This window comes from Sitophilus oryzae, unplaced genomic scaffold (assembly GCF_002938485.1).
Source record: "Sitophilus oryzae breed Bouriz unplaced genomic scaffold, Soryzae_2.0 scaffold_1000_pilon_pilon, whole genome shotgun sequence".
Lineage (NCBI taxonomy): Eukaryota > Metazoa > Arthropoda > Insecta > Coleoptera > Curculionidae > Sitophilus > Sitophilus oryzae.
In genome coordinates this window covers 828,925-842,739 of record NW_022145617.1, presented here as the reverse complement: position 1 = coordinate 842,739, position 13,815 = coordinate 828,925, and the positions used below count along the sequence as shown (strand labels likewise).

Genomic DNA, 13,815 nt, shown 5'->3' with positions numbered 1-13,815 from the left:
TTAGTTAGATAGGGCTATATAAAATGGCGGATAAACTTACGGTGGTCATTCCAAGAGAAACCAAACAAATACGATCTATACTCTGGATTGCATACTTTACAAGGTTTTCAAATTTCCAAATCGGATACCCATGCAATGGAAATCGAAAAGTGGATTCAGAGTGCTTTTCACTGGAAAATTTGTCGGACGCCGAAACACGCGTCTTCTTCAGATCCAAATTCCCAGAAAGAAAGACCTTCTTCTCAGTTTCAGAACCGAAACAAAAAAAACCCTTTTCACCACAGACAAAATGAGAGAGAAAAAAGTGGTATCATATGATTGAAATCATTAGAACAGAAAATCGCAATCCACAGCGAAGTGAGATTGGGACAAGTGAAATGCAATTAAGGAAGTTTGGCATATAGCGAATAGATAGCGCTAATAAACAAGACAAGTGAACTGTAATAAATGAAGTTTGACATCTAGCGAATAGATGCGCTAATAAAAATTAAATATCGAGACAAGTGAGCTGTAACAAATGGAGTTTGGTATCTTTGGTATCTAGCAAATAGATGGCGCCAATACTAAGGAATTTAAATAAAAATAGATTTTTAAATTCAATTTTATTAAAGGAAATAAAAAATGCTACAATTTCTTTAAATCAAATAGGCAGCATTTTTATTCTAAATCTGATATACCACTAACAATGACAATGATCATGTATGTTTTATATACGAGTATATGCATAAAATGAATAGATATCTTATTAATTCAATTATGACCATTAATGAGGCCAAAACATGTTTGATTTTATCTATATTGGAGGAAGCAGCGCACAATAGAACACAATGGAGAAGGATTGTAAACAAAAAGTAAAAAGGCAACAAAGTAATAAAATTTTTGAATGTCCGGAGTGCGGTAGGCAAATAACATCACGTATCGGGCTTTTCAGTCACAGAAAAGCTCATGAAAAAAACGCCTTGCGTAATCATCTTCTGATGCGTGTCAAATACTCGTCAGCGAGTAATGGCAGTAAGTTATTTTAAAATTTAATTCATGTTTTTCCTTTTTATCTACCTATTTTCATTTTCCCCTTGTTGTTTGATTGTGTTTATTTACATTTTTTATTCATTAAACAGAAACATCACTGGCACCGTTCCGATTCAATGTTTCGATGTAATTCTAAAAAACGACAGCTTGGGCAATGTCGAGTCACTATTTGCGTATTGGCGAATTCTGCCGTTGCCAAAATTTTAATCTAGCAGTTATTTTATTTTTATTTTTAACACATAACTAACATTTCATCATAAAATCAACAATTTTCTTGTTTGTTAGCGGCACAATTATATTTCGTAGGTAGCTGGATATGTTTCTGATATTAGGTACTTTTGTTTTTTTAACGAATTTACAACAAAATCATCAAGTAGATAGTTAGGTAAGTATCTTTACAAGTTCAAAGCTCAGGTTAACAAGTTTTTTTAGAATTTTATAAACCAGACACCTTAAAATTGTCATGTATTTTAAAGTTCAATATATTTTGTTATAGTTGGCCGATTTTGATGTTTTTTAAGCAATTTGTAGCTAAATGATTTGACTTTTTAGTATCTCTTTCTAAATTAAAAATGAAAGTCACCATTTATTTATCCAACAACGAAAAATAAAATGATGATATTTTTGTCAAAGTTTGAAACACCCTGTGGTATAGTTTAATAAAGTAAGGAATTTAAAAACCACTTTATCAAGTTGTGTCTTTTCTCGAATATTTGTTTTTTAATTCATCTCAATAGCATTTTTTTTATTGGGGATAGGTATTATTTGCTTTTGGAGAAGACTATCAATTAATAACAATTTTAGTATTAAAAACATGTCTTTATTTTGGTCCTTATCAAAACCCCAGGAAAAGTCATATTATTTTTGTACAATTTTCAATTTTACAATATCCAAAAAATACAATTATTAAAATTAATAGAATACCTGTCCTAGCAACAGCTTGCGATAGTCTGTTATATACAGGGTGGTCCGAACTGTATTCCGGAAACTTCGGCAGCATATTCTGCAGATAAAAACAAGTAAAAATGTTCCTATAGATGTATGTCCAAAAATGCTTAGTTTCGGAGATACAGGGTGTAGAAGTTTCATTTTTATTTCGATTTTTTCCAAATAATTTCTGCACTAACGTCAATATTTGGATTAAAATTGGTGTCTGGGAGTTTTTTGAGACTTTTTTACGCCTACATATTTTTTAACTGGTTTGAAGAGTAATAACTTTTCGTCCGTACCTGTATAAAACTACTGAGTAAAAAAATATACATTTGCGACACTTTTTACGTAAAAAAGGTCTCTTGGTAAAAATCGCTACGAGTAATGGTTTTCGAGATATTTGGAATCGAAATTATGAATACCTGTCATAACTGACATAAATTAAACATGTTGACTAAATAGTTATTAGACTGAGATCATAAATTTGAAATGTTTTTGTACCAAAAGTTCAACAAAAACTGTTTAATCATCATTTTTTTTGCAGAAAAAATATGATTAATTTAAAAAAAATATAATTTCCCAAATTTATTATTTCAGTAAAATAACTACCGTATGATCGAAAAAAAATGGCGTCCAGTTGGCTGGAAAATCACAGCGATCTTCATTTCATAGCCATCGCTGACGCCGTTTTTATTCGATCATACGGTATCTACTCAACGTGTTTATTTTTCGTTAATAATGGCATGTATTGACTATTTCCATTCTAAATGTCTTGAGAATGGTTCTTCGTAGCGATTTTTACAAAGAGATATTTTTTACGTAAAAAATCACAGACATCTATATTTTTTCCCTCGGTAGTTTTATACAGGTACGGACAAAAAGTTATTACGCTTCAAAACAGTTAAAACACACGTAGGTGGTGCCCTCTACCAGTAGGAGTCATATTGACATCAAAATCAAATTTCTCATGTCAAAAAACTCCCAGACACCAATTTTCATCTAAATATTGATGTTTCTTCAGAAATTATTCGGAAAAAATCGAAATAAAAATGAAATTTCTACACCCTGTATCTCCGAAACTAAGCATTTTAGGATATACATTTATACTTTTTTACCTATTTTTATTTGCAGAATATGTTGCCGAAGTTTCCGGAATACAATTCGGACCACCCTGTATATATTCGCCAATTTTGAAGTATAAATAGTGGAAAAAGTTAAAGATTTGTTAACTTTTTCTACTAATTGAAAATTACTACCACTAATGTTGACGTTCTGAGTGTTTTCATTGAAATTAGAGGCACAAACTTCTACGATTTTGAGGTTCCGAATGAAGCTTTACTTTAGCAGAGATGGATTTAAGTCAATAAGTTGTATCAACTATTGTTGCTTTAATTGAACATGGTTGAGATTCACTTCTGGACTTAGTGCCATCTCCCCTACCAACAAACAAAAATAATATGACTTTTCTATGACAGGGACATTACAAAAACCATAAACTCGATCTTATAGGTGTGGTGATGAGGACCAAAAGCGAAAGGCATACTTTTAATGCTACAATTGCTATTAATCGTTACTGTCTTCTTCAAAAACGAATATCTCGAATAAAAATAAAGCTATCGAGAAGAAATAGGGAGTATAGAAGCAAAACCAGCTATACTTACACTATTTTTTCAGGAGGGCCAATACCGTACACAGCTCACCGTATATTTTTAAGGTGCCTAATTAGGAATTAAAAATTGGAGATTGTCACATTAAGACATTCCACATGGTGTTCCAAACTTTTGCTTTTAGCAGCCTTTAGCTTTAAGACAAAATGTTATTATTTTAAAATAACATTCTGTTTTTCTTCGTATAATAGACAGATGAACATTTTAATTTTTAATTTTAGAAGAAGCTAAAAAGTCAAATAATTTATTTACAAATTGCTTATATATTTATCAAAATCTCCCCTTTAGGACAAAATACACTCACCGGTACGAAAAACGGACACCTAAAAAATTTGATGTAATTAAAGTTTAATACATTTGGTTCTAGTAGGCCGATTTTGATGATTTTTTAAGCAATACGTAGCTAAATGATTTGACTTTTTAGTACCCCTTTCTAAATTAAAAACGAAAGTTCCCATCTGTCAATTATACAGGGGAAACAAAATATTGATATTTTAGTGAAAGTTCGGTGAACACCCTGTGGAATATGTTAAGACAGCAAGGAATTCAAAAATTATTTTATCATCTAGATACATCCTTTCTCCATAATTTGTTTTTTGGTTCATCTTAATAGCTTTATTTTTGTTGGAGATATTCCCTTTTGAAGAGGACACTAACATTTCTCATTTTTACATTAAAACCATTCTTTTGTTTTTGGTCCTAGCAACTGACCAACAGCCAACAGACAATACTAATATGATTTTTCAATAACAGAGACATTACATAAATCAAAAACACTATTTCATAGATCTATTGACTGGGACCAAAAACAAAGGCATGGTTTTAATGTAAAAATTTCAAAAAAATGTTAGTGTCTTCTTGAAAAGCGAATATCTCCATCAAAAATGAAGCTATTGAAATGAGCCGAAAACCAAACTATCGAGAAAGTATGTAGCTCGATGATAAAATGATTTTTAAATTTCTTGCTGTCTTAACATATTCCACAGGGTGTTTCAAACACAAATTGCTTAAAGAATCATCAAAAGCGGTCGATTAGGACAAAATATATTATTCAACTTTAAAATACATGAAAATTTGAAGGATTTCTATATTTTTGGAAATATTTCCTCAAAAAAAAGTGGATTCAAAATGATAAATTAGATAGTTGTGATTCGATTCACTAAAAAGAATCGTAATGCCCATCACTAATATTTATCTCACCGGATGACGTCAGGCCATTAGTAAAAATGTCCGAGAACGAAAACTCTCTGACTCAACGCTTCTCAAGTGGTTTTACGATTTTCTCCTTTTAATCAATCCATACTTAAGAGGAAGAATTACACTTACCGATGCTTTATAGATGTTTCACTCGAGGATTTTGATATAAAACACTACACCGAGTATTATCGGTTTGGCACTAAAGAGTCCTTTTAAGAGATAACACTATTCACGATTTTTTTCGCGATTTTTTTTGGTTTTATCGTCAAGTTAATTGGATTTTCGCAGTGATTTTCACGGGGTTTCGTCTCGCGCTGGTATTTTTGATCGTCGGGTATCGTTCACATTTTCAGAATGCTGCGAACCACAGAAATAGCTGGCGTCTATTTCGAGCGACGCCGTGGTCGTAGTTCGGCGTGTGACGTAGGACGTCGTCGTCTCTCCGTTTTGGCGTCTCCGATTTTCGGAGGAATTTCTGCTCGGATTTGGATCTTTTTCCGCTCGCGATTGCCATATGGATGTTTCGTCGTGACGGTTCACTTTGTGGGTGGCGCTTAATGTGCTGCATTGTGGAAATTTTAAAACCCTTTTAAGCCTACAGAGGTAGATGTAGATGTATTTAGAATGTAGATGCTAGAGCATCAAAAAGACGAGTACTTGCTAGTGTGGTACACTCGCAGCTATTGTATGCTGCATGGCATGAAGTCACTAGATTCTTAGAGGTGGTTTTTGGCCTGATCCACTGCGACTTTCTCAGATCTATTGTGGTCCTCTTCTGATCTTTAGATTAGATTCTCCAGTGCTATCCTTTTCACAAAGTTTAGCAACTTGGAGACTGAACCCTCCATGTAGCTCCCTGGCAATGGCCTATCATTGCCTATTACCGGGAACCGCACATTTGCCAGGCTGTCACACCGACATAAAATGTGTTCTGACGTTTCTTCTTTAGATTGGCAGAACTTACACATAGCTTCGTCTGTCAGTCCCATCAGCTTTAGATGCCTATTTAGCTTCTTACAATGCCCTGTTAGTAGATCTACTACAGCTTTGATTTTATGAAGTCACTAACAACCGCAAGCTAACGCAAAGACTACGCAGAATACAGCGCAGTATGTATATTAGAGTATGCAGCACGTACAAAACGGTATCTGGAGAGGCTATAGGAGTTATAGCTGAAATAACGCCTATTGATCTGCTCATACAGGAACGATATGATATACAGTTTGACAAATATAGGAAGAGACTTGGGGATAGCACCGGTCGCGCACACGATAGAGAGAGAACGCATTCGGCGGAAGAGAGATGCAGTTACGCTACGACAAATCTGATGAAAGCAAATTTGTGTGCTGTCCACTGCGCATCGAGGGGCGTTCCTTATTTTATATTTCTCACGTCTCTAGCTATACTTGTTAAGTTGTACTAGCGTGTACCCGCGACTTCGTTCGCGTGGAATTAATCATTTGTAATGGTGATGATAAAGCAAAGCAAGAATTTCCATTAACATACAAACTGGATAAAATTTTCTCACATTTATGTCAGCATGAGAAAAAACAATATGGCGATATTATTATATAACTTGGTAATATTTGAGGGGTAGTTTCATCTCGTTGGAATTTGACTTTCGAAAAATCCGTTTTCCAAAAATAAGCTTTTTACATCAAGCAGTTTAAGCAGAATCGTGGTTAATCAATTACCCAACTTTTTGAAACACCCTGTGTGATTTTTTAAAAAATTTCTAAATATGTAAAAAACAAAATAAATTATGCGTGTCCAAGCGTTTTCCCGAAAGAATAACAGTTTTTTAAATAACAAATATTGTAATATTTGAGGGGCGTTTTCACCCTCTTGGAATTTGAGATTCGAGAAACCTCTCCTTATCGAACCTCTACACCCCACAGTCAATCCGTTTGCCAAAAATCAGCTTTAAACGTCAAGCAGTTTAAGCAGAATCGTGATTACTCAAGGGTCATATTTTATGAAACACCCTGTATAAATTTTTAAAAAATCTTAAAATATGTAAAACAACAAAATAAAATATACGTGTTTAAGAGTTTTTCCGAAAAACACCCGTTTTAAAGAAAAATATTTTAATATTTGAGGAGTGGTTTCACCCCCTTAAAATTCGAGTTTCGAAAAATCCCTTCTTATCGAACCTAACCTAACCTAACCCTAAAGTCAATCCGTTTTCCAAAAATCAGCTTTTTACGTCAAGCGCTTTAAGCAGGATCGTGATTAATCAATGAACAGATTTTTCGAAACATCCTGTATACATTTTCAAAAAATCTTAAAATATGTAAAAAAAAACCAAATAAAATATACGTGTTTAAGCGTTTGTTCGGAAACTTGGCGGTTTTTTAAATAAAAAATATTGTAATGTTTGAGGGGTGGTTTCACCCTCTTGGAACTGGAATTTCGAAAAATCCCTTCTTATCGAACCTCTACACCCTAGAATCAACCTGTATACCATAATTGAGCTTCTTACGTTGAGTGGTTTGAGCAGGATCGTGATTAATTAGTGAGTCAGTCACTTAAGGATTTTATATATTAGTATAGATACCATGGGATGGATAAAAATCTAGCAATAACAAAACTTCTTCAACAGTAGCAAGAGAAATTAAATAACGGAATATAGGGCAGATGGACATACATGTTAATACCCGACATACAACTATAGTTTAACAGACAATATGGAGAAGTCGATTACTTCATGAGTCAAGCATTGTCTGGCCATGGGTGTTTTAAAAAATATTTATGCGATCGTCGCGTCGTAGTGCATCATGCATCTACTGTGGTCAAGATGATGATTTTTAACATACACTGTTTGCGTGTGAACGATGGCAGGTTTTTAGAGAACAATTCCGTATAGAAACCGGGCAGAGACTTTGACAGCCAACTGGACGCCATTTTTTTTTCGATCATACGGTATTTCAACGATCCCATCACTTACAATTTTTAAAAATCTAATCATTTGTCTACAATACCGCGTGTCATAGAGCTGCAAAAAAATACACATATTTGATATGAACTTTATTAATGAAAGACAGTAATAGTTACAAAGAGATTTAAAAAATACTTTAAAATAGGAACGTCGTATAAATATCGTTAATCACTTTATTTGATGGATTCAGATACATACGAGTATAACGAAATCTATCTGTAGGTTTTTTTGAGAGCATATTTGCACACAACACGTTGGAATTTTCTCGTCCAGTGAACCTCAATGTTTGATAAAAAAAAGTTTTAATGATCTATTAGCTTAATAAGGAACATAATTTTTAAACACAATTAGAGTGGAAGATAGTTTTTATGTATGTTTTATACTCCTCGACGTACTTTCATCCTTGTCTGTAGAACTATGTCGTTTAATTTCATTATCTTCAGATGCCAAGCTGGCATCCGGATCTTCTCTGGGATCTGGTTTAAGGTCTTCTTTGTCTAGAGGTACTACAGGAATGACCTCTTCATCGGGGTTGGGGATCCAGTGAGGCCACATTTGGATCTCCTTATATAATGCTTCTCCTGGACATGCTGTCTCTGGAATTTAGAAGTACTGTATTAACAGCAAAATAAAACATAGTTTTTTACTTGTAACAAATAGTTTTATACGCGTAAAATAAAAAATTAATAAATCATTTGATTTACTTTTACAAAATTTGTATTGAAATATCAATATTTTTGCTAAATACGTGGACTGCTCACAAATACACGTTCCGTCACTACGTATTTCTAAGGCGTTACCACTTGCTCATTTGTTACGGCTGTGTCGCTAGCTCGTGTGTCACGGCCTTGAATTTTTACTCCCTCTTGTAAAGACAATCCGTGGATATATTGTTTTTGTCAAGTATTAAGAGTCCATTTCACTAGTCCGAAAAAGTAGCAAAATAAGCGTTTGGCATTTTACGTTTTATGTAAAACTGGCTAGGTATTTTTACACGAATCAAGAAGAAATTAAAGATAAAGGATTATACTATATCCGTATTGTAGCACATTATTAGACAACTTTATTTTTAATATCTATTTTGATGGTCGAACATCAACAAAATATTCCTTATGTTTAGACTAAATTTTCTCTAAAATAAAGAGATAATTTAAAATTCCGTTACAATACGGAAATAGATTGAAGTTTTGTGATTACAGTGATATATAATTTATATGGTTTTGTAATAAATTGTTCGCTATTTTATGGCAAATGCTGAAGCTCTGCAAACCTTAATCAAGCCTTAATTAAAGCACGTATGTTTGGAATTTTGGATGTGGCTTATCACGACAGGATCGGGCTAAATCTTAGCCCACGGCCACACAGAAAGCGTTTTTAGCCTTTTGCGTTTTGTGCGTCTCAAGCGCTTTTTGCGATTTTACTGTTTTAAGCGCTTTTTTCGATTTGTGTCCATTAAAAACACGCAAAAGACGCGTCAGGTCTGCAGTTTCTGTCAAGATGTCAATTAGTAACGTCGCAAGCTCGTGGATTGCCGGCCCGTCCAACAATCAATCCTGTGAGAAAGAGATAGGCGAGATCGGCGCCGTTAGCGTTGAAGAGACGAAGATAAAAGACGCTGGGATTGAATTGTGGACGGGCCGGGGCTTATATTCGGAGACAAACACAATCTACTGCTAGTGCCAGTGGTGTATGTAAAAATAATAATTATTATTTGCCATTTATTTTACGAGTTTTAGTTTATATGTGTATATTTTTTTATGTTGTAGTGTTGTGGTTAGTACTTGTTATAATTAAAATATAATAAATAATTATAATTATATAATAGAATAGTAAATATATCTAGTTGCTATTGCAATTTTAGGACATGACTTATGAAACATTTTGGAGTGAAACTTCATTACATGCGCTGGGAGTAAAAATTCAAAGCCGTGACATACGAGCTAGTGAGACGGTCCTGACACACGAGCTCGTTGTAACGAAACGTGTTAACGGCTTAGAAATACGTAGTGACGCGACGTGTATTTGTGAGCAGTCCACGTGTTTATCAAAAATATTGATATTTTAATACAAATTTTGTAAAAGTGAATCAAATTGTTACGCGTAAAACAACATTTGTTACACGTAAAAAACTATTTTTATTATTTTACGCGAATAAAACTGTTACACGTAAAAACTATTTTTTACGCTTATAAAACTATTTGTTACTGGTAGAAAACTATTTTTTACGCGTATAAAACTATTTGTTCCGTGTAAAAAACTATTTGTTACACGTAAAAAACTATTTTTTACGCGTCAAAAACTTATTGTTTCTAGTAAAAAACTCATTTACCCAAAAAAAGATATATTTTACGTGTAAAAATACTATTTGTTACACGTTAAAAAATCTTTTTTACGCGTCAAAAACTATTTGTTTCTGTTAAAAAAACCTTTTTTATTCACAAAAAAATACTTTTTACGCATAAAAAACTATTTTTTAGGCGTAGGAAAATATTCCTTTAATTTATTACTTTTTCAAATTTCAAACTACACTTTTTCAAATAATTCCTTCAAATTTTTGAATTTAATAGAATCTTCCTAAACAGTAGATGTTCTTAATAAAAATATTTTTAGATAATACCCTAAAATGAAAAAAAAATCATACTATTTCATTTATTTTTATTGTATTATTAAATATAACGTCCGCCTATGACGGGGTCTCATCTTAGAAAACGCTAAAGACGCTACAGAAAACAAACTTATTTGTTTTCATTTGCGTTTTTTTGCGAGACACGCCGAACGCTACACGCTTTTGGTGTGGCTACTCCTATACCTATAATCCTAGTTGTTTAGTTTTAAAGCGTATATTTTTCTTGATTTTAACCAGTAGCTTCTGACTTTAAACGTCAAGTGATGTAAAACAATAGATCTGGCCATGTCATATTGTGACACTTTGTTATTATTTATTAGTAAAAAATTATAAATATTTTTTTCTCAAAAACGGTTAATGTTAGATATACAATGTTTAACATCAATATTCATAGAATTTTACAGAGAATTTAGGTATGTAATAAAAAATAGGGGCGGCTATTTAAAATAAGAAAGTTGTAGTCAACTTCCAGTATTTCCGGAAGTGCCGCCATATTGAAAATATTTTTAATCGATAGATCTCGTTGTAAAACAATGATGTGCAAAAATCTCTGATCTAGATATTGTGGTTCTCTAGAAACTTCTAATGCACGCTCAGCCTGGGACACCCTGTATAATTTATATGATTTCGTAATAAACTGCTAGCTACTTTATGGCAAATTCTGAAGCTCTGCAAATCTTAATCAAGCCTTAATTAAAGCACGTGTGTTTGGATTCTTGGATGTGGCTTAACATGACAGGATCGGGCTAAGCCTTAGGCAGATTTCTGAAATATAATATATATTTCCTTCGGCCACACACCTGCTTTATCCGACCCCCGAGATCGACCCGAACAGTGCAGCGTAATAGACTCTTAAGTAGCGATGGGAACTATCGAATGAATTAGACTATCGAATGGTTAATGAATGAATGATTTCAACTATCGAATGGTTTTATTCGAATAAAATCATTTATTCATTTGTATACTAAAGCATATGTGACAACCTCGCCGTGCGACTAAATGGTTATCGTTGAGCCACGACTATCGAATGCTTTTGATAAATGAAATTTAGTATTCGTTTGATTTTTATATGCGTCGGTGCATTATTAGTTCTTCCAAATTTTTATAACTTCGCCGTATAAATACTGTGCTATTTTTGCGTTTATTAAAATAGTTAAAATACTAAAATAGTAGTTATTTTTTAATTTTATTTATTGACGATTGTGTGCATGTGCAGGTGGTCAAAATTTTTCCGAAAATTTGTATGGTTTTCCGTAGTCCGATCTTTCAATTATTTAATTTTATATGGTATATGGTCTATTTTTTAATGGGAAATTTTGAGAAGTAGCAATTTTTAAGAGAGATGAGATGAACTTACAATTAATTTTAAAAATACATATTTGTATTTTAGATGTTTTAATAATATGAATTAGTTGAACTTAATAATCATATTTAAGTAAGTGGTTATCGAACTCAAACTATGGGATGAGAAAATTAAAATGAAAGTTTTTCACGTGCCAATTTAAAAAAAAAGTTAACGATGTTTATATTTTGTTTATGCTAATTCTCTTACATGTAGTTTTTTGCGAAGAAAAAATATTTCATTTATTTTTTAAAGTAAATGCCAGTAAATGTAAATATAATTTTTATATAGTAATATAAAGCACCTAATATAAATAATTTTGGTTTCTAATTTTTTATTTATATTTTCCTTCCATTACACTGCATGCTTAGAAAATTAATAAATGTTTATATTTCATGATTTTAAAATTTGTTGTTAATATAACAAATTAGTTCTGTAATTATTATTATTTAATAAACCAACGTTGCCAAAAAATTTAGAGACTATATTATTTTTAAATAGGATCTAATATAAATAATTTTGACATCTAATTTGTTGTTTATATTTTGCTACTACTTAAAAGAAAATATCTATATTAAATGATTTTAAATTTTGTTGTTAATAGGTATAACAAATTATTACTGTTATTATTATTTATTAAACCAGTCTTTGCTAAAAAACATTAAAAATAATTTTCCTACATCCAAAATAACAAGTATTATTGCAGTGTAACAACAGAATATTAATAAAAAAATGCAGAATATATAGTATGTCTATATATTCCCTAATTAACTAAAGCCAAACAATAATATTCTTTGCTAATATCAACTAATAACAAAATATGGCAACAGCGCCTTTCATAATGTATTTTCTGTGTAAATACTAGCACCTCAATAAAAAAAATAATGTGTCCTTATCTATATCTGACTCCGCAAAAAATCAAAGATACCGGCTTCTTTCATAGCATTGCCACCGACCGCTGTCGGGTTTCTCAGAAAGAAACCTACGTCGCCGGGCGACAACTAAAATTCAGTTAATATTTTATTATAATCGATCCTGACGAATGAATGAATTTCATAAATGAATGAATTTTATAAATGAATGGTTTTTACTGCCGAATTACTAGAATACAATATTTCAAGGCAGATGACGGATCTATTCGATAATTTTTATTCGAATAGTTTTCAACGAATGTTTTCTTACTAACTATCGAATTATTCGAATGAATTGCAACTATCGAATGTTTCGATAGTATTCATTCGATAGTTCCCACTACTACTCTTAAGACAATACCAGGAGCGTTATAGGTGGGTATAACCAAATATAAGTTACCTCGGACTTGCCTATGCCCAATTAATTTGTAGTTTTCACTTATATAGCCGTCTCTGATTCCCATATTAATCAGTTGTTTTGCTGCTAACATTTGACTCTCTGGGGGTAATATATCTGAAACAAGATAAAAAAACATTAATATATGTATAATGTTTTTGGTTATGATAGATTTTTTAGACAATATTTGATCATTAGAAACTGCTTCTCAAAATAGGATAAAAAATACGAACAGATTCAAGTCAATTGTCAGTTACTTTTAGAACTGACAGTAGCATATGCCATTGATGATCTGTTTTTGAACGATTTTGGTTTAAATCATTCAAAAATAGTTCACGCAAATACAGGGTCCGGCAATAGGTGCATCTGTAGCTCCTGTAATAAAAAACTTAGGAATTTTGTTTAAGTGCAGACCTAAACTAACTAGTGCTGAACTTCTACAGGGTGGTTCAAAAAAGTGAGTGGATCGCGATGATTCTTTTTAAATGGAACACCTTCAAAAAATTCTTTGGGTATTTTGCCACTCGCACTGTAGGAAAATCTACAAAATAAAATAGTTATTTTTTTTGTAAACACCGACCGCTGGCGTTAATCCAACGGTGATCAACTTTTTATTTTGTAGATTTTCTTACACTGCAAGTGGCGAGCAGAGAATTTTTACCACTCGATAAGCCTGTAGGTATAGCACGATATATCTCTGAAAATCCTGCACATTAGTATTATCTGATAATCCGAAATTACGATAGATATCAAAAATAGATCAAAAATGAAAATATAA

General features: G+C 32.3%; 3 protein-coding genes across 9 annotated transcripts in view; 1 reads left to right on the top strand and 2 right to left on the bottom strand.

Annotated features, from left to right (window-relative positions):
* LOC115875956 (glutamic acid-rich protein) overlaps positions 1–5,219 on the bottom strand; it is a 67,063-nt gene extending 61,844 nt beyond the window's left edge. For all 3 annotated transcript variants that reach the window (XM_030891604.1, XM_030891689.1, XM_030891767.1), the window contains exon 1: positions 4,953–5,219. The gene's annotated coding sequence lies outside the window, so the exon portion shown is untranslated. The remainder of the gene's footprint in view (positions 1–4,952) is intronic.
* LOC115876133 (trichoplein keratin filament-binding protein) overlaps positions 1–13,815 on the top strand; it is a 127,519-nt gene that overhangs the window by 62,314 nt on the left and 51,390 nt on the right. The window lies entirely within an intron of this gene.
* Positions 7,838–13,815, bottom strand: part of LOC115876677 (peptidoglycan-recognition protein LB-like) — a 68,457-nt gene continuing 62,479 nt past the window's right edge. For 4 of the 5 annotated variants that reach the window (XM_030892667.1, XM_030892754.1, XM_030892925.1 and 1 more), the window contains exons 4-5: positions 13,041–13,154; positions 7,921–8,357 (exon numbers count right to left, since the gene is read on the bottom strand). In XM_030892667.1, coding sequence (XP_030748527.1) covers positions 8,128–8,357; positions 13,041–13,154 — 344 coding nt within the window. In that variant the 3' untranslated portion in view covers positions 7,921–8,127. Of the gene's footprint in view, positions 8,358–13,040; positions 13,155–13,815 lie in introns of all 5 variants that reach the window. The other variant, XM_030892588.1, reaches the window with a different exon arrangement.